Raw genomic sequence first — 20,554 nt, 5'->3', positions numbered from 1 at the left:
TTTTGGTCTAAAGCAGGAATATCGATCAAGGATACTCAGCACAGCATCGATAAACTCATTGGATTGTACGAAATGTGACATCTGTTTCAAAAATCAAGTATAGGGAATAGTGAAGGGAAGAAAAGACAAGATATTTCTTAGATATGTTAGACGATTTATTTGATACAGCGCATGGAAATGCTTTAGACTTAATACAAATTCAGGAGAGGACATGGAATTTCTTATATCTCAAAGGCAAAAAGGAGACTTGTGAAGTGAGCGAAACGGGTGAATAGTCGATTATCAATTCAAGTGATGAAGATGAAGATGTAGACCCTATGCCAAACAGAAAATACAATTCCAATGGAAGGGATAGATTTTGATGAGATAGTGACAGGATCTTCGAGAAGAAGAGGGAAAGTACGTTTTATTACTCCAAGACTCGTTGCGGCTTTTGATCGCTATAAATTGATTGATAGAGCTCCATGCGCATATTAATCGCAACAGCAGAGGCATTGGGACACAACTTCTTCTAATACTGGACGTATTAATGGAGCTTGTATTTTTCTTGAACAGAAATTGGAAAAAGATCTTTTTTATCTTCCATGTAGGCATCACATTTTTGAATTGATATTAAAGTGTGTATTTGGAGATTGTGTTTCAGTTTTTTACGGTACAGAGGTGCCAATTTTTAAGCGTTTTCAGAAAGAGTGGCCGAGATTTCAACACAACAATTTTGTTACATGAATTTCTGACCGAAGTGTTAATTCCGTTCTTTGCAATATGAAGAAAGATACGCTAGCTTTTGCTGTTCAAAATTTGGAAATGCAGAGAAGCATTGCAGAGATTACAGACAACTTTTGGACCTTATAGTAATTTTTCTAGAAAGTACGCCTCCTGGAAGTATTTCTTTCCGTTTCCCTGAAGCTGTACATCAGGCAAGGTGGATGGAAAAAACCTTATGATGTTTAAAAATATTTCTCTTTAGAAATCAGTTTAAATTAAATGAGTGGGAAGAAGGACTGCGTCAAGTGTGCACTTTTCCTGTTCTAAAAAGCTTGGTTTACTTGTCCCAGTGCATCTCGTTCACCACATCAAGATTTAAAATTTTTGAGGAGCCTTCAAACGTACAAACTCATAAATTCTGATGTCTCGAGATTGGCTTTATTGAAGTTTTCTTAACATCTTTGGTACCTCTCAGAGGAGTGTGAGCACTTATTTTTTGACGAGAATGTCAATAATGAACAAGACACAAAATAGCAGAAAAGATTAAAAATAGTGACAGTTCATATGAAACGATGAAGCGATTTGAACTGTACGCTAGTGACATAGATGATGTTGAAGAAAAAGAAATTGTTGATTTTGTGATAGGAAACGCGAAGAAGTTCTTCGAAAGGTTTAGGATTTCTGCAGGTTTTCTAGACCATGATCCGGTTTGTTAGTCGACAAATGATGAATTTCTTTTAGGGAAAAAAGTAGTTGATAAGCTGCATGTTACAAATGACGCAGCGGAAAGAGCATAAAGTTAATGGAAGATCACAATGAAGTTCTAACTAAAAAATGAAGAACAGAAACAATTCCTTTTGTAAGTGGTGAAATACTATAGAAACTTGTTTGCAGGATGTGGAAAAGCTACCTTGCGTAAAAAGTAAAAGTTATCATTAAGTCGATCTACAATTCAAATATATATTTTTTGGAATATCAGCCATTATCATTAAATTTTGTACTTGTATTTATTAGCTGATTGATTTCTAACTTATGTAAATTTTACTAACGAAGCAAGTGGCATGAAAAACAGATCCAAATATATTTTCCATAGTGGTTCATAACACTGTGCATTACCATAAGTACAATATGTACGGACGATGATCATGATGCTTGTAGCTTGTTGCCTGATAAACAACCGACTGTATTTGAAACCCAGTGAATTATGAATTACAGAGGAAAGCTTTATATTTTCCTATTTACATTTTTGATAATTATTATACGTTTATTGACAAATAGTAAATCGAGTGCCATTGAAATTCAAATGAATTTCTTTTTACAGAAATCAACTGCTTTGCGGCACGGGTTAACGTTGATGGATTTTTGTGAAATTTTGAGTATGATGTTTCTATTACCAAAGGAAAAGAAATAGGGGGTGCGGCGGAAGAAATTCGAAAATTTATTTTTTCCCATATATCTAAGGACCACCCTAATGTATACTTGGAACTTTGTTTCGATTAAGGTTTGTTTGGTTCAGGTAGTACTGTATTGCACCATTGATGGATTTTCAAAATTTTGCCATGTCATACCTAGATGATTGAAGTTAACGCACTGCATTACGTTCAGTAAAAGCGCCATCTGATTATTTACTACTATCATTTTGGTCTTTTCGTTGAATGAACATTTCAATATCTCTAACTCAGTCGAACAGTCACTACAAGCATTGGTGGGAACACACGTTCTCCTTCAGAATTTCACGAATACTGGAATCAACTTTCTTCCTGCTACATGAACCAATGTCGTGTACATATCATCAAACGGTTCTATTACCGTTACTTCATTTCCGGGATTAATATCATGTTGAATATATCGTGAATACAAGCAACCAATAGCATTCACTAGACGAAGATGACCATAACTTTTCTGATATTGATGCATACTAAAATCTTCGTTACATGCAACATCAGTAAGACAATCAAAAACATTCGAATGAAGAGAAAGGTCAGGATAATCTGACTCAATCAATACCGCAGTGTGTTTTTGCGAAAACTCAGTAAATTTCACTGGTGCAAAATCAAGATCTGCATTTTCTGTTGTTTCTATGGTCAGGCTAATTTGGAGCACACATGTTAACTAGTGATGAAATTTTCGTGTAACTCCGTAATTGGATTCGCAACTTGTGTAGAATTTTGAACTTCAATGATCCTACTTAGAATTTGTTCCATCTTAAGGTCACTTTGTTCAATTCTTAGGTTTTTTTTGATCGATTTTATTATCAAGTTGTTTCACTTGTCCCTTTTGTTGATTCATGCAATCACTAAAATCCCGCTTTAATTGCCCCATCTGTTGGTTCATTTGATCAGCAAAATCTTGCTTTAATTGTCCCTCAAGTTGGTTGATTCGTTCCATTTGTTACTTCGATTGTTCCATTTGTTGTTTAATGAGATCGGCCAGGTCAGAAGAGCTCATTTTCCTGTTGCCGTCTGATTCTGATGTATATCCAACATCAGGAAGACTCATTTTGCTATTTCTGGGAATTTTTGTGCCACTCCGTAATAAAGTATACTCTTTTATCAAAATTACCATGTAACCTTAAAGTCAATCTGTACACTTGGATTTTGCTGTTTAGGAGATTGTCTACTGAAGTTCGTCCGGATCTCCTAAGGTTCCTGGCGGCAAACCACCATTATTTTATATAACAGCAATCCTGCAGCGAGGATCACCAAGTTATATAATGACGAAATACCAAGTTCATATAAATTTATATCAATTACTAATTCATCTAAAACAATTTTGTACACTGCATCTAGATATTACCTTTTATTATATCGCGTAACAAATTAAACATTTATACACTTTAAAAGTTGTGTATGTAGTTTTATATAAGATGGTTCTGGAATTATATTTCGTTGCTATGACAACGAATCTCTATTTTAACATAAAATATCAACGTATATCAACAGCAAAACAATTTTACATTTTTATATCCTTTTCTTTCTATATATTTCTTCCTTTTCTTAGATAGCTTGTGCATAAATTTGAAGTACATTCTGCCCAAAGATATTGAAATACAAGTAGAAAAATATACGTATCGTTATAACCGCTGATTACTTACGTCTTGGTCTGCAAAATGCCACTAAATATTACCGAAAGCGCGATAGGTAGCTGATCACGCAGTGTGTCATGTTCCATTATGACCGCCATAATCAGTGTCTTTCATCTTTTTAATCACCTCATTTTCTTCTTTACTACTGGTAGCACTTTTTATTGGTATTTCGTTCTAACAAGCTGATGCTTTCCATTCTTCGTCTCATATCTACGTTTTGGAGGCTTCCTAATTACTTTTCTGTCCCGTATAATACAAGTCTCTCAAGCATATTTTTCAACTTTATTTAGTGGTTTCCAAATTATGCTTTTTTTGATTTGGAGTTAAGTGTGGAGTTAACCACATCCATTTACTAAACCAGTCGATTTTCTGATAGAAAATGTCAGCTACCGGTTAATTCGATCTGAGATTTTCAATTTGATTAACGTAGTTTCGTTTTATCTAGCCCGGGTTTAGGGAATTAGTCAACTTGCTAATATTCGCAGGAATAACATCAATAGTGAGATACTAATTAAAATGGACGAAGTTGATTATTGAACTCGAGCACTGAAAGCATATTATTTCGTACTGTCATAGTGTTTTTATGTTGTATTTGAATGGCATTAGTTGATTTATTGATTAGAGTTGAATGTCCCGTTCCGCCATCGTGCCTATATGAGACGGAACCTATAGTTTAAACGAGACTCGAACTCGGAACCACGTGCTCTTAGTCACTCGACCACAAAGGGGCATTGTTTCAGTGACGTGTTTGTTGACTTGTTCAGTGAGAAAAAAATAAAAATGATACGAATTCCTTTGCAGGAATATTTTACGAAATTGCTGTCAAATTAATGACGGAAAATATATTTAGCCAAGTCGAGAGAAGAGCTATAAATACGTCAAGATAGATGGATAGGATAAGTGAAAGTTAGAACAGGTACACAATTTGTGTGATTAATGGGATTAACAGTAAAATATGAAGGTCAGATAAAGAAAGTAATTAGTGATAAGTTTGGCTTCAGCTAGATATTCTGTAATGGAGTTAGCTTGTTTTCATTATGAAAACAAGATAACCTGCATTGTGTTACTTGTCAGGTTTAATTTTGAAGTTCATTTGAAAGGTATTTAACGCCACAAGTTGATCGTCTTTGACCTGTAACTTAAGCACTTTTTACATTTGGTAAAACTTACTGCCTTCGTTCAAATATAAATTAAAAAAAAAAAGTTTGTTTTTAACAATTTAACAATTGCTGCATTAAATTGCGTGGTGCGAGTAACGAAAATTTGCAAAATTGACCCTGATTTGCAATTTTCATGTTCTGTTTATACATGTTTGGGGGTAAGATATGAACATATGCTGATCAAACTTTGATAACTTATGTCTTCAGGGGTCGGATCACTCCGCAATGCGTGTCTCTCGTCTTCGGTGTGAGCGATCCCGGGTTCGATTTCTGGCGGGGGGGGGGGGGGCACTCGGTGGAAAAGGTGGAAAATCTTTTTCAGGCCAACCATACTGAATGAGGTTTTCGTAGGGTTTCCTCATTCATACCAGGCAAATGCTGGGGTGGTACCTAATTTATAGGTCCCAAGCCGCTTCTTTCCTTCCCCAATCCTTTCTTCCTTCTCTTTCCCCGGATAGTGTGGTCGCCGAGGCACGTCATTCCTCATGCGTAACAGGCTAAATGGCCATAGATACCGAAAGCCAGGAAAATTCAATTCTAAATCCGCAATACGTGTAAAATTCTTCCATTCAAAATGTTGTGAGAACTAAGAACTTCTGAATTTTTGCGATGAGAGGACTAAATGTGCATATCTGTAGAGAGACTGTTTGTTTTTGTGATTTGCATCTTTATCCAACACCGAAGTTCTGATGAACGTGTCCTATTATGAATGTAGGGTCGGAACCACGACCGGCATGTGAACCGGGTACAGTTGGTGGGTGTATAAACCATCATACAAGAGCTTCCCTCAAAGTTTAGACCGTTCCCCACCACATTTTCTCACCTCCAAGTGCTGGATTGTAGGATCACGCCAATGACCTCGACCATATAGGCATAAAGTCAATACTGTAGTCATGAAATTGAGGGGACTGTAGGTAGCGTTGGAAGCTAACTACATTTTGATCGTAAGTGATAATGATATGTATCAAACAGTTGCCAACTTACAAAATACCGTTGATAATATGTGCAACTGAAATGAAAAGAAACATTAGCTTATGTGAAAAAGAAGAAAGATCTGGTTAGGTGATTTGGAACTGATAAATATATCATATGAGTCTTAAGAGAAAAATGCATGATGGTGAATCAGAAGCATGAGTGATAAGGCTCTTAAACGCACATCGTTGAAAAGATGTGATAAAGCTATTTACATACGTCTCATTAACTGTTATCTTAATTTCTTTATATTACTTTTCAGCTCGAAGCCAGTTAATGACTATTGTATCGACGTATCTCTCAAGTACGTAAATTGATAATTTTGACCTGGAGTGTGTTGGTCTATCTACAGAATGAAGTACCTTCTGCTGTTCGTGCTATTCAATGAAACCGAGTAAAAAGGGGCATTTGGCTTCAGAGACATAATTACGAGAGGATTAGATATTATACCGAGTGTATCAAAAGTTCGGCAATAGGGCAGACTCCGTTATGAGTAAGGACACTAAGAAATGGAAAGAGAGGAAAGTTGTTGGAAATAGATGATTTTCAGTCTAATATAGTGGAATTTTCCCAGTTGCACTAGCCGTTTGGGCTTCACACTAGTAAGGCTCCCTATCTTCAATGAGAAAGCAACGTTTCCAGTTCAGCAGACAGTTCGAACGGAACATACAAAAATGACCCGGGGAACGATCATATTGCTATGTGAGGGGGAACTAGAAGACTTCGAATCAGTTTCTGAACAATGCTGTATTGTTGGTATAGTAAAGGGCCAAGAGTACAGCCTGCTGTGAAACGACAGCGTTACTTACTCTTTCATTCAACGTAGGACGCTTTACCAATGTGGAGCTCAAACGGCTGGTGCGATTAGTATATTTTTCACCATTTTATACTATGTTTCATTTTTTCTTATAACGGAGTTGATGTATGATCCCGAACTTTTGGGTACACCCTGTATGTTGATTATACTACGTTGCATCACCTTTTACTTACCGGTTTCGACGGTACTTTGCAGCTACCTCGTATCTCAAAAAAATCTTGGAGATTAGTTAAAAGTTGGCGACTTTTTTGATGGAGAAGTCAGTTTATCGTAATTGGCTTCTCCATCAGAGAAGTCGCTGACTTTCACCTAATCTCAATCTTTTTCAAACTTCTTTCTTCTGTAAAGTAGTGATTTGTTTTTGAGCTGCAAAGTATCGTCGATTTGCCTCCATAGTATGCTTCCTGAACCCAATATATATATGTCGATAGGTGTAATTGAAAGGGAAATAGTATTCATTGTTAATACAGGTTAACTATTAATTCCGCAATAATATTTTCTATCGTAATATTTTGTTGGCTGGATTGAAGTTAGCGTCCCTCTCAACACCGAGACTATATGGTACGTTAAGATAGAATCCAAATCATCGTAATGCATTCAAATTTCTAAACCGGACGCTCTAGTCGGTCAGCGGACTCGATCAGCGAAGAGGACTTGCAATATTTTGTGAATAGTTTGTGCACTATTAATGTAAAGATTTCTGTAGGATTATCTCGCGTAGTTAAGAGAATAATTGTATCATGGATAATCATTCAGCTTATGGTGACTTAAAATGTTTGAGAAGTACTTATAATTTTATGAAAGAATAATTAAATAACAATTGTTCAATATGTTACCTGACCAAGTTTAACAATCTACTAATAATGATTATGCCCACATTAAAGCATCCAGTCGCGAAAGTGTTCATTCTGTCGTCGTGCTATTTATTTCAAATTCGTATTTTATACATAGATGATAGACGGTAATCGAAGCGCTTAGATGGTACTCGGACACTTACTGGCGTAGGTGATATTTCCATTCGTCGGAGGGAATTGGTCTCTGTTAAACTTGATCCGGAGACCGATCCTGACAAAAATTTGAAATGAAACCCCTCATGCTGTTTCAGTTCATGCACATTATTCCTAAAATATTTGTAGGTGAATACGGTGGAATTGTGTAAGTATATAGTTTATCAATCTAAAGTGTTCATATCTTGTGGGTAGTAATTTGAATTTGATTCGCACATATCTTATTGGAGCTGTGGCTGTTGGTGTCAACGAGAAAATGAATCTTGGGGCTCTTTAGATGCTACATTACATTTCTCTAATAGATTTATAGTTAGAAGATCTCACCGCAACGCAGAATTGCACTCCAGACTAGATATTATGCTTGTTTCCAATCATCTAACTTATTTAAGAAACCTGTAATTTGCCACTGAAGATGTTTTTTTGAGTCTTCCATTTGCATTGTTCTTGAAGCATTTAGACCTATAAGTTTTGCGCGTACTTGCCATGTGATTGTAACTTTCTCCGCATATTCATCATTATATTCATACTAGAAACTAGCACACTTTTGGTAGTGATAAATATATCTGCATTTAACTTAGTAACATGTGTTCTCATTGTGCATCCATCGGTAGTATAATAAAAAGGTCGAGCCCGACCTTAGGCAATTTGCCGCCCCCTTTCTCCAGAAAGAACAAATCTTAAAAGCTACGATTTTAAGTATGCTACCCCATCAAGAACAACGAAGGGGAGGGAAGGTGCGTTTGCACTCAAAAAGGTCTAAACGCTACAAATACTATCTCGTTGTCTGTTTTTTCTTTAAATAATACTCTATTATGTTAGTGAAAGATAAAGCAAATACACCTTCAGAGAAAAGTTTTATATATAATTCAATATCGAGCTTCAGTCTCAATATATGTTTGCAATTACGGTTGAACTAACTCTTTTATCTTTATTTCTAGATTTTTCTTCTATATCTGTTAATAATTAGAGAAAAAAAAAGTTTTCTCTTACAATGATAAGGAACTTGTTTGTGAGAAAGGCAAGCCTAGTTTTTATATCAAAACTGTGATAACTAATTAAATGGAAACTGTTTGAGAATGTTCTAATATTTGACAACAATGAAGCATGCTGGGATTAGTTTGACCATTTGTTTTAGCACTGTCCATGTGACCTAAACTACTGAATGATGTAATTACGCTATGAATGTAATATTCAAATAGAATGTCAGTTTAGTAAATTTATCATCATGAAATCTGTTTCCAACAAGAAATATTTATTTTAAATAATATAGTTATGACAGATTTAGCCGCCTCTCGAAACTTGCCTCCCCGTGCAAATTACGTGTTGCACATATGGTAGAGCTGGCCCTGTAGAAGACTTTGTATTTTGTTCTGAGTGAGTCATTAAGGACATTTCTGAAGTAATATAAAAAGAATTTCCTTTCTGATCTGTGCACACATCAGAGGTGCCTAGTGGAAATTAAACTTTAATCGTGTAAATACAATGTACTTTTGCACAGTTTTCAATTAGACATCAGTTACTTAATGTTTTAAAGGAGTGTTAATAACATATGGAAGTAGTTTTAGAATGTGCCGATAATAGAACTTAATCAGCATTTCACAATGCGACTACCTATGCAAGCATCTCACTCATAATGATCAAAGCATATATCATTTAATAAATAATGTATACTTTGGTTAGTGTTTGCCTTTTATTTTATGCAAGAAGTTCCAAAACTAGAATGAGTGGTATTCATAATGATAAAATTGGATTTAATTTTGTCACAAGTGTTTCTCCTGCTCCTCAAAGATTGTTCAAAATTTGGCAGCCTAGGGTGTTAAATTTCATGAGTTATATTTGCACGAACTTAATTTGGGTATACTAGCAAGGGTTGGATTTTCCTAGCCAAGTATTTGATTGAAAAGTATGTGAACAAATACTGATTCCTGAAGCGTAATTTATTTTTAGAGATACGCTAGGTTTATAATGCTATCATTGTAGTATTTAAACAGCTAATTTATAACAAGGACTTTAAACCAAATTCTCTTAAATCGCTAAATAATACTCCCTTTGGAAAGTGCAATTATAGAATATAAAGGTGCAGAATGATACAAAGCTGTAGTGAATAATTTCCCTTGAATTCAGATGTCAGAACCTGAGAGTGTCACCTTCGTTACGAAGAAATAATGACCTAGTAGATAGTATCTTCATCCTTGAATCAAGTTTCATCCTTGACGTCTTGGATTTGAGTCCGCAGTATGTTTTTCTGTCCAAGTTGCTAAGGCTTGCTGTATGTGTGTCACAAGTCAGTCCTAGGAGACCGCAGTGGCTCAGTGATTGAGCGTTCACCAGAAATCAATGGGTCCTTTGTTCGATCCCAGATCGCGTCAAGTAGGCTTTGTAGTGGGCAAACACCGTGTGCATGGGTTCTCTCTCATTCCACCATTTCATTCATTCTAATCATCGCCCATTTCCTTTAGCCTATAAGACATAACCGTGGAACTTAAAACTGACAACTTTTATTAAAGTTTCAGTCTCACAACAAGTAGAGATCAGATCTGCGCGAGTAAATTATTGCATCCACATCATCTCTACCAACGGTACGTGACGTTTGGGCGCCGCCATTTGGGCGCGGACGTTTGGGCACTGGGCGTTTGGGCGCGAAGCTATTTGGGCGCCAGACGTTTGGGTGCGAGTTAAATTAAAAAGTCATTATGTTAGGCGCTGAGTACTAAGTTTGAATCAAGATATCACAAGGTGTCTACTGTAGTGGAAGTCCTTGAATTATACTGGATTTTGTTTTACATACTAGAAATACTGGAATTTCAAAATTCTAAAAACTGAATTAACAATTAAATTTTGTAAATTAAGTTTCAGCCAAAGTTAAGTGTGCTTTTTATTTGATAACTTTTCAAGCTAAGGTAAGTAGACCAGACTAGATATGATTGCCTGTATTACATACATAGTGAGCCTATTCCATTAAAAAAAAGTTAAAGCAGGCCTTCTACTGTAGTCATGCGATAAGTGTAATTGTCAAACACATTTCTAGTGGCTAAACGACCAATATATGTACACTTAATTATTTTTCACTTTGAAATCGTTCTTTTTTTCCTTTCGCTACTTTCTTCAATGCAGATTAAATGCTTACAATGGGACGAAAAAAAAGTGTGTTAAATTTTGATTTTTATATTGGAATGTTAAAAAAGAAATGATACCCGAAATACGGCATACTGCAGTTTCTAAACTCAATGTCTTAGACACCCTGTATTAACATCTTTCCCTCAACTCGATTAGGATTTAGGATTTTTAGATTTCTGGGCTTTCGGCATCTAAGGCCATTTAGCCCGTCACGTTTGAGGGAGTACACTATCCGGGGAAAGGAGAGGAAGGAAGCGGCCTGGACCTATAAATTACGTACCACCCCGTCATTTGCCTGGTGTGAATGAGGAAACCCCAGGAAAACCTCATTCAGGGTGGCTGGCGTGTGATCAAGAGCGTGTTACAATTTTTCAACAGAATGCAACCACCGGGAATCGAACCCGGGATCGCTCGCACCGCACCGAAGCGAAGCATTAGCGACTACGCTACGCGGGGCCACTTCCCTCAACTCGAGTGCGCGGAAATCTTTTATTGGTAGTTCTTTATTGGACTTAAGGAAGGGAAGAGTTTGGCAAACGTAATACGAAAGAAAACAAATTTTAATATTAAGTATGTAAATATTATCTTTAAAAAAATACAAAAATTAAATCAATATGTTTTAATTAACATTAAGAAAATTATTAACAGTTCGTCTGATTCCTTCATTTCCTAGCTTTCTTATATAATACAAAAATGAGGTCATTAGATCAGAAGTACAAGAATGGTAAACAAGCGAAAAATCAATCCATGACGAGGTTAGGCAACAAATGCCACAAATTCATTAAACTATTTAATTTAGATGAATAAATAAAATAGAGATAGAAAATATACAGATAAATGAGGTGAGATAAAGATAGAAGTGTAGGAAATGTATATATCTTGATTCGCGCTTAGTTTTCAGTGCCTAGCTTACTTTATATGTCGTAAATTGTCATTTTTACTATGTATCACGCGCCCAAACGTTCGGCGCCTAAACGGCTTTGCGCCCAAACGTCCGGCGCCTAAACGGCAGCGCCGAAACGTCCGCGCCCAAATGGTGGCGCCCAAACGTCCTGTCCCGCTCTACCAACGTCTACAATTACTCTATCCGCAGACATGAAAAGTAATACATACAACGCTTTTGTTACAATTAGAGAAATAGCTTCTAACTAGACAGTTCTTAAATACCTGTTAGGATTTTCTGAGTTTCTGACCTTCAATTTATACAACATAGTTGTCAGTAATATTAGTGTTTTCGTTAGCTTTTTACTCTTTTCCAATTCAAGAACAATTACTTTAAGCTAACAAGAACAGTGTGTGTGAGTCGTGGATTCGGATTGTATCTGATACTTAGTTTATTATTATTATTATTATTATTATTATTATTATTATTATTATTATTATTATTATTATTATTATTATTATTATTATTATTATTATGCTCATTTCCTAATTCCTCATATTCTTATTGGGTACAAAGTGTACAGCAACATAAATTTTTGTTGGATTGTTATTTTACTTACATGGAAAGAACACGGACATATGATTTCGTAATCTAGGAGGCGACGTGGTGTGAAGAAGTGGAGAAAAGAATGTTCTCTATAGGTGATTGGCTGCGCCAACTGAACGGAATTTAAATTTCAAGTGTTCCAAGTTACGTCTTCTTAACCTCGGTGTTTGAGGAGTATGTAAAGCAATATCAATATGTAGGAATTAGTATTTTAGTGGAGAAACTTCAACTGTCAATTCTGTAAGATAATCTTTAAAAACGTTGAGAGGGGAGAGATCCACGCGAAAGCGAGTTAGATCTAGAAGAGATCACAGTTAACTTACCATGTAAAGTGGTGGAGTATGCACTATTGTTTGCTATATTCTGAAACCTTGCTATTAGTGTTTCTCCAATCTGATTCTTTCAAATCAAAGTGGTCTCCTAACTTGTAAAGACGCAGTATAAATCCATTAAGTAGTGTGTGTGCTTTCAGATACAAATCATTTAAAGATAAGATACGCTTAAAATCATTTACAATTCAAACAGCTCAGTATATGTCGTAGCAGCTTGTAGAACTTCCCAAATTTCTACAGTGTGTAAATTTTAAACTTATTTTTCTTTGCTTTGAAAACTCTTTTGTTAAGAGGAAATTGGAGTTTAAGACGTACAAAATAGATAACGGAATTATTTTCAAACGCAAGTTTGGAACTTACTGAGTTACTGTCTTTCATTTCAGTTAAATCCTGACGTCAATGCATTCCAAAGGAAGTTTGTTAATGAAGTGCGGCGGTGTGATGAAATGGAACGTAAGTTACGGTATCTTGAGAAGGAAATTAAAAAAGATGGCATTCCTATGTTGGATACGGGAGAAAACCCAGAGGCACCACAGCCTCGAGAAATGATTGATCTTGAGGTAAGTTTGAGACATGTCTTTTGTGACATAGGTATTGGTATCGCCATAAGACTGTAAACTTGTTTTGATATAGGATATTCGAAATGCGGATGCGCATAATCGTCCCCTACACAAGTTTTAAGTATAATGCTAACGCACGTTAATTCCGTTAAAGGTACACTTCTGTTTGGATAATTATAATAAATATCTGGAATGCTTTTATCGTATTTCTCTAGTTGGAAAATAATGTACATAAAACCTGCTAAGAACTGTGCGCATGTAATTCGTACTAACAATAGAAGTGCCCCAGGAGGAACGTATAGTACGAAACTCGAACGTATAGTTTACGAAATGTTCTCGTAACGGGCTTCGGCCTCGAGTAACGAATTAAGTATTTAATGGTTCGAAACTGTTTACAGCCAGTTCAGCTGTACTTAAGAAAGAAGATTAACATATTTATAGAATAAAATTGATGTTTTTTTTGTTTTGTTTTTTTTTTAATTTAATTAATCAGCAGAAGCTTTTGTTTTGTAGGCAACTTTTGAGAAACTAGAGAATGAACTGCGAGAAGTTAATCAGAATGCGGAGGCTCTGAAAAGAAACTTTTTGGAGCTGACAGAATTGAAGCACATTTTAAGGAAAACTCAGGTGTTCTTTGACGAGGTAAGTATAATACTTCTACACGTAAATTACAAAAAAATGGATTTAATCAGGATTAAGAAACTTCTCCTTAAATGATGTATAAATATATAACAACAAATTGTAAGAAACTTAAGATCGTACACAGTCATGAATTTAATATTAATATTTCACAGTGCTGAAGCAGACATCAATCTTAGTTGGAATGGGACGATGTTATTTTCTTTTGTTGTAGTAAGGCTGGTAACGATGTTATAATTCTTACTTTGATGTGCTCAGAGCATTAGGCTAAGTTTCTACACATTGTATTGCAATCTGTGTTGTGCAAAACTTACTAGACGTAAGTTACGTAAATGCCTTGAAGATCAATTGTTGATTTAAAAAGAAGCAGAGGTAACAATTGGTACGTGGGTTAAGCTTTCTTCACCTCTCATGACGAAGAGTAATTTCAGGCTTTTAGTGTTCCAAATTATCACTACTAATTTCTAAAATATTGCTTTTCTTTCTGTTAACTACGAGATATTGATTGATGCGAAAATAGCATTCTTATCTTACGCATTTCTTACATTTTAGTCTTTCGAGAATACTCCAAAATGAATTTTAAATAACAATAAATGTCGTCAAATGAAGGATTCACAATTAAACTTATTCCGCAAGATATTTACGGTGATATGACTCAATGGAGGAGGGCTTAACAATGATACATAGGTTCATAGTTTTGATCGTAAAGTAAGTTGACTTCTAGTTGTTAAAAACTCATTGGATTTTTTAAAAGGATTTTTCCGCTTCCTGACACTACTTTACCATCTGATCATTTTTTTTAAAATATGATCTACGATTTTTAGCTTAATTTTACAATCATGGAATGTAATTTATTTTTATATTAGTATATTCTGAATTTTGGTTGATTTCTCAAAATGTGGCGATGTCTGCATATTTGAATTACGAGTATGCTGAAAATTCTATAAGGAAAAGTTTGTGATAATCTTAGTTAAATCCTTAATGTCTTGTGTAAAATTTAGTTTGTTGTAGGTAATGGTAAGTTTGAACAACCAAGTATATGACGTATTGGTTTTCTCAGCACCAGTTGTAATTCAGATATTTTAATAAAACAACTTTGCCGATTTTTTTCTTTTCCAAAGAAATACCGTAGTTTTAGTATTAATGAGCTATGAATGAATGCAGATGTGAAGGAGATTGTGGATTTGGCCTTTTTAACATTGAAGGTAATTCTTATCTAAATTCAAGCTAAAACTGCTTTATGTAGAAGCTAGAAATTCACGGAAAATATTGATAATGTCAGTGAATTTATAATTCCAAAATTGTTGGTAAAATTATTGTACATTCTATTCCTGTGAAGATTCGATTGTGCAGTTCGAGGGATGTAGAATTCTGTGCAGTGAATAAGTGAAAACCGAGACACTTTTTGTTTTCTCCTTTAAACGCTACCAATATTCATTCGCATTTAAATTACTAATTTGAAAAGTTTTCAAAAGAAATGCTTTCATTCTAGCTCTTAACACTAAAATCTTTTGGATCTCGTGGTTTAAAGATTCACAAAATTTGTCCTCATACGTAAACTTAGTAGTACAGTCAGTTAAGTGTCTTTAGTGTACTAGAAATGTTCCACGTGTATTTTCCTTGTTTATTTGAATTTATTGGTTAATATGAATGTTTTTTTCCAGTTCAAAGCCTTCAGTTCCCCAGTGGTAGTTTTATTTTGTTTGAGTTAATACGATAATAAATGTTCTATTGTAGTGCAATTAGGTTGTGCCTGTGAAACCTTTTTTTTTCTGTGGTAAGTAAACACTAGTAGATTTCACTGTGAACACGTTGACACTTAATGATAGTAATCAGATTGAGTCTTAGGCTTTTTAGTATTGTCCAAGACCAATACATGTATGTTTCTTTTATACTGTAGTTAATAGGAGGTAAAATTAAAATATTCTTGAGTCTAGAGTAAAACGCATTTAACTCTTTTATAGTCACCGTAACCTGCCCTGAAGTCAGATACAGCGCATAACATCTACAACATTTCCAAAACTTCTCGCTGTGTCTTCTGCCAGTTAAGATTGCGACTTTTCAGTGTTCTTATTTCTAACATTTGATTGAGAGTTCTTAAATGTGCGTAAACCTTATGCTAAGTGTATGCAAAAATTTACTACTTGAAAATTGACGTAACTGAGTGTAAAATATGCTTAGATTCCAATAACTTTGACTAATTCGCATTTTGATTCATATATTTTCCTCTTAACGGTACAGTGCTCGTGGGTTTTCTCGGAGTTCTCCCGTTTCCTCCCACTTTCTTCATTCCACCATTTCATTCACTTCTCATCACAGTCTCCTTTAGCCTAACCGGCATAATCGTGGGACGTAAAACTTAGATTTCATGTTTTTTCTTAAGGGTACATAAGTTTTTTTTTCTTTTCACACCTTGAAAATTCCATTATTTGTAAAACCTTTGAGTTAAGCAATTTCGCATGTCAGTGTTCATTGGTCTTTTTCAGTGTTATTGAGAACAGTCATCTAATTTATTAACACTCTCCCTTACTTTCTGTATGCAAGGATTAGAAACATGCTAAAAAGTCACATTCTTTGCTACCAGGAGAAGGAAAAAATCAACTAGTTTTTTAAATATAGTAGATGGTTACGCACTATATCCATCTTCAGAGAACATGTTGGTGAATGAAAAAGTTTTCTTTACATTTTTTTTTAGATAACTACAATACATTTATTAAAATTTCTGAATTACAAAAAAGTACAGTATTATTAAAAGAAGTGGCTTTGCTTTTTTTATCTATTGTCATTATAGATAGAAGTATTACTAGTATACATTATTTACCTTTTAGTATTGTAAGTGTATGAACGGAACAATATGAACGGAAGCGATTAGAAATAGTTTTAGAAGAAAGATTGTCTAGTCTTCTTCAAATAATACTGTACGTAACGCATAATATTCAACAAAATAGCTGGGAAGACTTGCCAGGTGGTAGTATTTTTGTTTGGATAGCTATTCTTAACTGTGCCACTTAAAACCATAAGAAGCATAAGATACGTATTTTCATTGTTTGAGGTAAAGTTTAAAACTTGACATTCAGAATGATATTGGTGATACCCGAAGGTTAAAGTGACTTGTCCAGCGTTATTTCAATTGGTTATGAACAAATTTGCTGCTGAGAAGTGTCAACATAATTCAGTTCTAAATTTATAACTACCATTACACTTCAACCGCTAAGATCCTTTTATTCTGGGACCGGCGGTATGCACTGGTTTCCTGAGTACCAACCTGTGCATAACATACACATGGCTCGTAATAATAGACCCATATGCACATGGCGCTTAATGCGTTACGGTTGTCACTAATAAAGGAAATCAATTTTTCTGCTAACTTCGAAAATCATTGATTTCCAGTGTAGCCAAAATTTAGAAAATAGAGGGGAATTTGTAAATATTTTTTATTTTTCTTAATTAAAAAAAACCTATAAATATTACATTGACAAACTGCATTTCTACCTTTTTAGTAGGTTATGTAGATATAAATGTAATAGGCTTGAAACACAAGGGTCGGTCATAAGTTTTGCAGTAGTGGGATCGTGTATATTTTGTGGCATATATCACATGACCGAAGCAGTAGCACTTGAAGGTGCTCGCTATCACGGGTATAGATAGTTGTAGTGTGGGGTGAAGTGTGAGGGGCGCTCCGCAAGATTGTACAGTGCTGCGGCGTTTCATGTCTGGGTTTTCACAGCAGCAAGCCTGTGAGTAAAAAACTAAATCGGTAATTTGTTTTACGACTTCGAATAACACCGTGGAAGTAGCTTGGAACATTTGTTGTGCGAAAGGTGAAGGGAAAGTTGAGAGCATTGTAGACAGGCAATTCAAGAAATTTCATTCGAGTTACAAGAACCTTGCCGATCAGCTAAGAACAGATTAAGCCTAGAAACGAGCATTCTGAGATCGTACGCTAGTCCATAAAGGCAAAACCGTGAAGATACTGTTAGGCACAGAGGCGAATGCATGAGGTATCGTACTGTATTATTACATTTTACTCTTGACTAGCTGTCAGATAAAGTATCTATGTAAACAAACTGAACAACAAAAGAAAGAAAAAAAATATCGGTCATTTTCTATTACTTTTACATATCCCGGTAAACTCCCCGTGAGACCCCGTGGTTTGATTTTTTTTTTTTTTTTAAATCCTCTGATCACCATTCATCTCGGCGACCGCAAAAACTATGGATTTGACACTAATACCGGTCATTTTGGATTATTTTTTTTACGTGTCTGTGTAATCCCCGCAGGTGAGCCCGGCCCGCATTCAGTGGTAGCTGAATTTAAAAGTCATCACTAATGGAAGTGTCACCAATGATCTCAGGGACCGTGAAAACTATGGATTTGACACTAATAGCGGTCATTTTTTATTATTTTTACATGTCTCTGTATCTCCCCATGAATCCCTGTCCACAGCCGAATTTGGGGTGAGTTTGGAAGTTGGTGATCGGAGTTTCACCATTGATCTCAGCGACTGTGAAAACTATAGATTTGACACTGATATCGGTCATGTTCTACTTTCATATGTCCCGATAAAGACCCCCTGGTTCGAATTAAAAAAAAAAAAAAAAAAAATCGTCTTGGTCTGGGAGGTGAACCAAGGTGCCCGTGAGCAAAAATTGGTAACTCTCGGTCCACTCGTCTGGTCCCCAGGCTGCACACAGACCGACAGTGGTACGCACAAAAAATGCTCATTATTTTATTTATATTAGATTTCCCTCATGTACAAAGAATTCAAGTTAATGGAATAAATTATCGGTTCATTGGTTACGGAAGTTTGCTTGAGTAAAATGTGTTAAAAGTTGAGTGTGATATTGCTGTGACAATTATGTAATTCGTTAAATATGTAACCTTATTCATAACAGAAAACTTAACTGGAAGTCACTTTGACCCGGGGATATGCAGTCAGACAATAATTATTTTTCTCTTTCTAAATAGGGGAGTGTAGACGTTCGTGTGTCTGACTGTATTTTTAATGACATTTTTATTGAAGTTCTTTTCTTGTAGTTCCTGTATGTTTTTTGTGTAAACTCAGCCTGGCAAACAGCTTTTATGATTGGGACATGTTGGAAAATGGGCCTTGCCTTCCTTCTCTTCTGGTCTGCAGTGGTCTTGCCTTTCTTGCGTTATCAGTTACTTTATTTATTTATTTATTTTTATGTAATAACAGATTGTTCTGCAATACGAGCGTTCCGTAATTATTGGAAATTTATTCCCAGTAAACTCTTTCCTTAAGTTTCATTTTCAGATTTCAGCAGTGGTATACTTTTCGTATGGATGGTAGTAATTGTTTATATGCTTGAGCGAAAGATGTAGAACTGAATGCTGGTTTATAAATAATTGATGTATACCAGTGGTACTTTAGTATTGAAAGCCTGTTATACAAGTTGATGTTTTGTAGTTATTATTTTAAAAATCCATTGTAATAAGAATTGATTCCATAATTATATTGTGTAGTATGTATTGATGTTGTCATTCATTGTTGTATTATAAAAAGAAAAAAAAATGTTTAAAATATACTTTAACTGTTACTATGTAAATGGCTTTGCTTTGATGCGCTTGATTTAACTGTACTGTTACGCTTATTATTTTTTCTTTAAATTTGTTTTTGTTAGAGTTAATTATATCCACACTTATAACCGTAAACATCCCAGCCAAATACTTACTTTGAACAATTATGGTCAATTTTCGTAGTAGTTTCTGATGTATGTACACTCATTAGAGTGTACTAAATATTAAAAGCACAGCAATATGTCTACGCCAAATTTCGTTCGTTGTATTTTATTAATTTTCGAAATTTCTTAGTTGCTTCAAGATAAAAATGCTCAGAATTCGTTTTCAGTTTCGCTCCTTCCACATGCACTTTTTTTCTGACTAGTCACTTCACACACTTCTTAAAATTAGTACTCCATAATAGTAGTCCTGGCAAAGAGAAAATAGAAAATGAGTTATAAAAATTGGGGATAGTGGTATCAATTAAGAGTTGGTGTAAAGAAGTACCCGCTCATGTCAATGATGAAAGTGCTCAGGACTGGATAAATTTCCAATTGTTCTTGTACTAATTTGAGGGCGCGGAATTAATGGAACTATTGTTGTATACGTCCGTCCATGGATCATGAGGTGATTTCCAAGTTGGAATATAAATTTGCTTATACTGATCGTAAAGAATTCCTTGAATATATCATTACAAACGCAAACACTTTTTCTAATTAAATTTCCGTTTTCCGTAGTAGTAAGGTAAGTTTTAAAGCGCAAAATGTCACTATCAAGTATGTACCAAAAGACACAATCTACTATTAGATACATAAAAACTTGAAAATATTATAAAAATAAACCAATAAGGAAATAGTCAGTTTACCCATGAAAATTAAGTCATTAAAAAAAATAACCCGTTTACCCAAGAAAAGTATCAAAAGGTTCAGCTCTTGTGCTCGATTGGTAGCAGGCCCGTATCCACAGGGGGCCGGCTCCCCCTAAACTTTGGCTGGCCCCCATAAAATTTCACGGTAGGCGTGCAAATGAACTATAATATGGTGATGAAGTATATGATTGGGTCGGGTCCCCCCTAAATTTTTGGGCTGGCTACGGGCCTGATTGGTAGTCAGATGTATCAGATTTTTTCTTCCAAAATCTACATAAAA

At 35.1% G+C, this 20,554-nt stretch overlaps 1 protein-coding gene across 3 annotated transcripts in view; it reads left to right on the top strand.

Annotated features, from left to right (window-relative positions):
- LOC145678648 (V-type proton ATPase 116 kDa subunit a 1-like) overlaps positions 1-20,554 on the top strand; it is a 112,616-nt gene that overhangs the window by 10,593 nt on the left and 81,469 nt on the right. For all 3 annotated transcript variants that reach the window (XM_081749015.1, XM_081749016.1, XM_081749014.1), the window contains exons 2-3: positions 13,068-13,244; positions 13,758-13,886. In XM_081749015.1, coding sequence (XP_081605141.1) covers positions 13,068-13,244; positions 13,758-13,886 — 306 coding nt within the window. The remainder of the gene's footprint in view (positions 1-13,067; positions 13,245-13,757; positions 13,887-20,554) is intronic.

Source organism: Thermobia domestica, chromosome 2 (assembly GCF_964235325.1).
Source record: "Thermobia domestica chromosome 2, izTheDome1.hap1.1, whole genome shotgun sequence".
Lineage (NCBI taxonomy): Eukaryota > Metazoa > Arthropoda > Insecta > Zygentoma > Lepismatidae > Thermobia > Thermobia domestica.
This window is presented reverse-complemented; position numbering and strand designations above follow the sequence as displayed.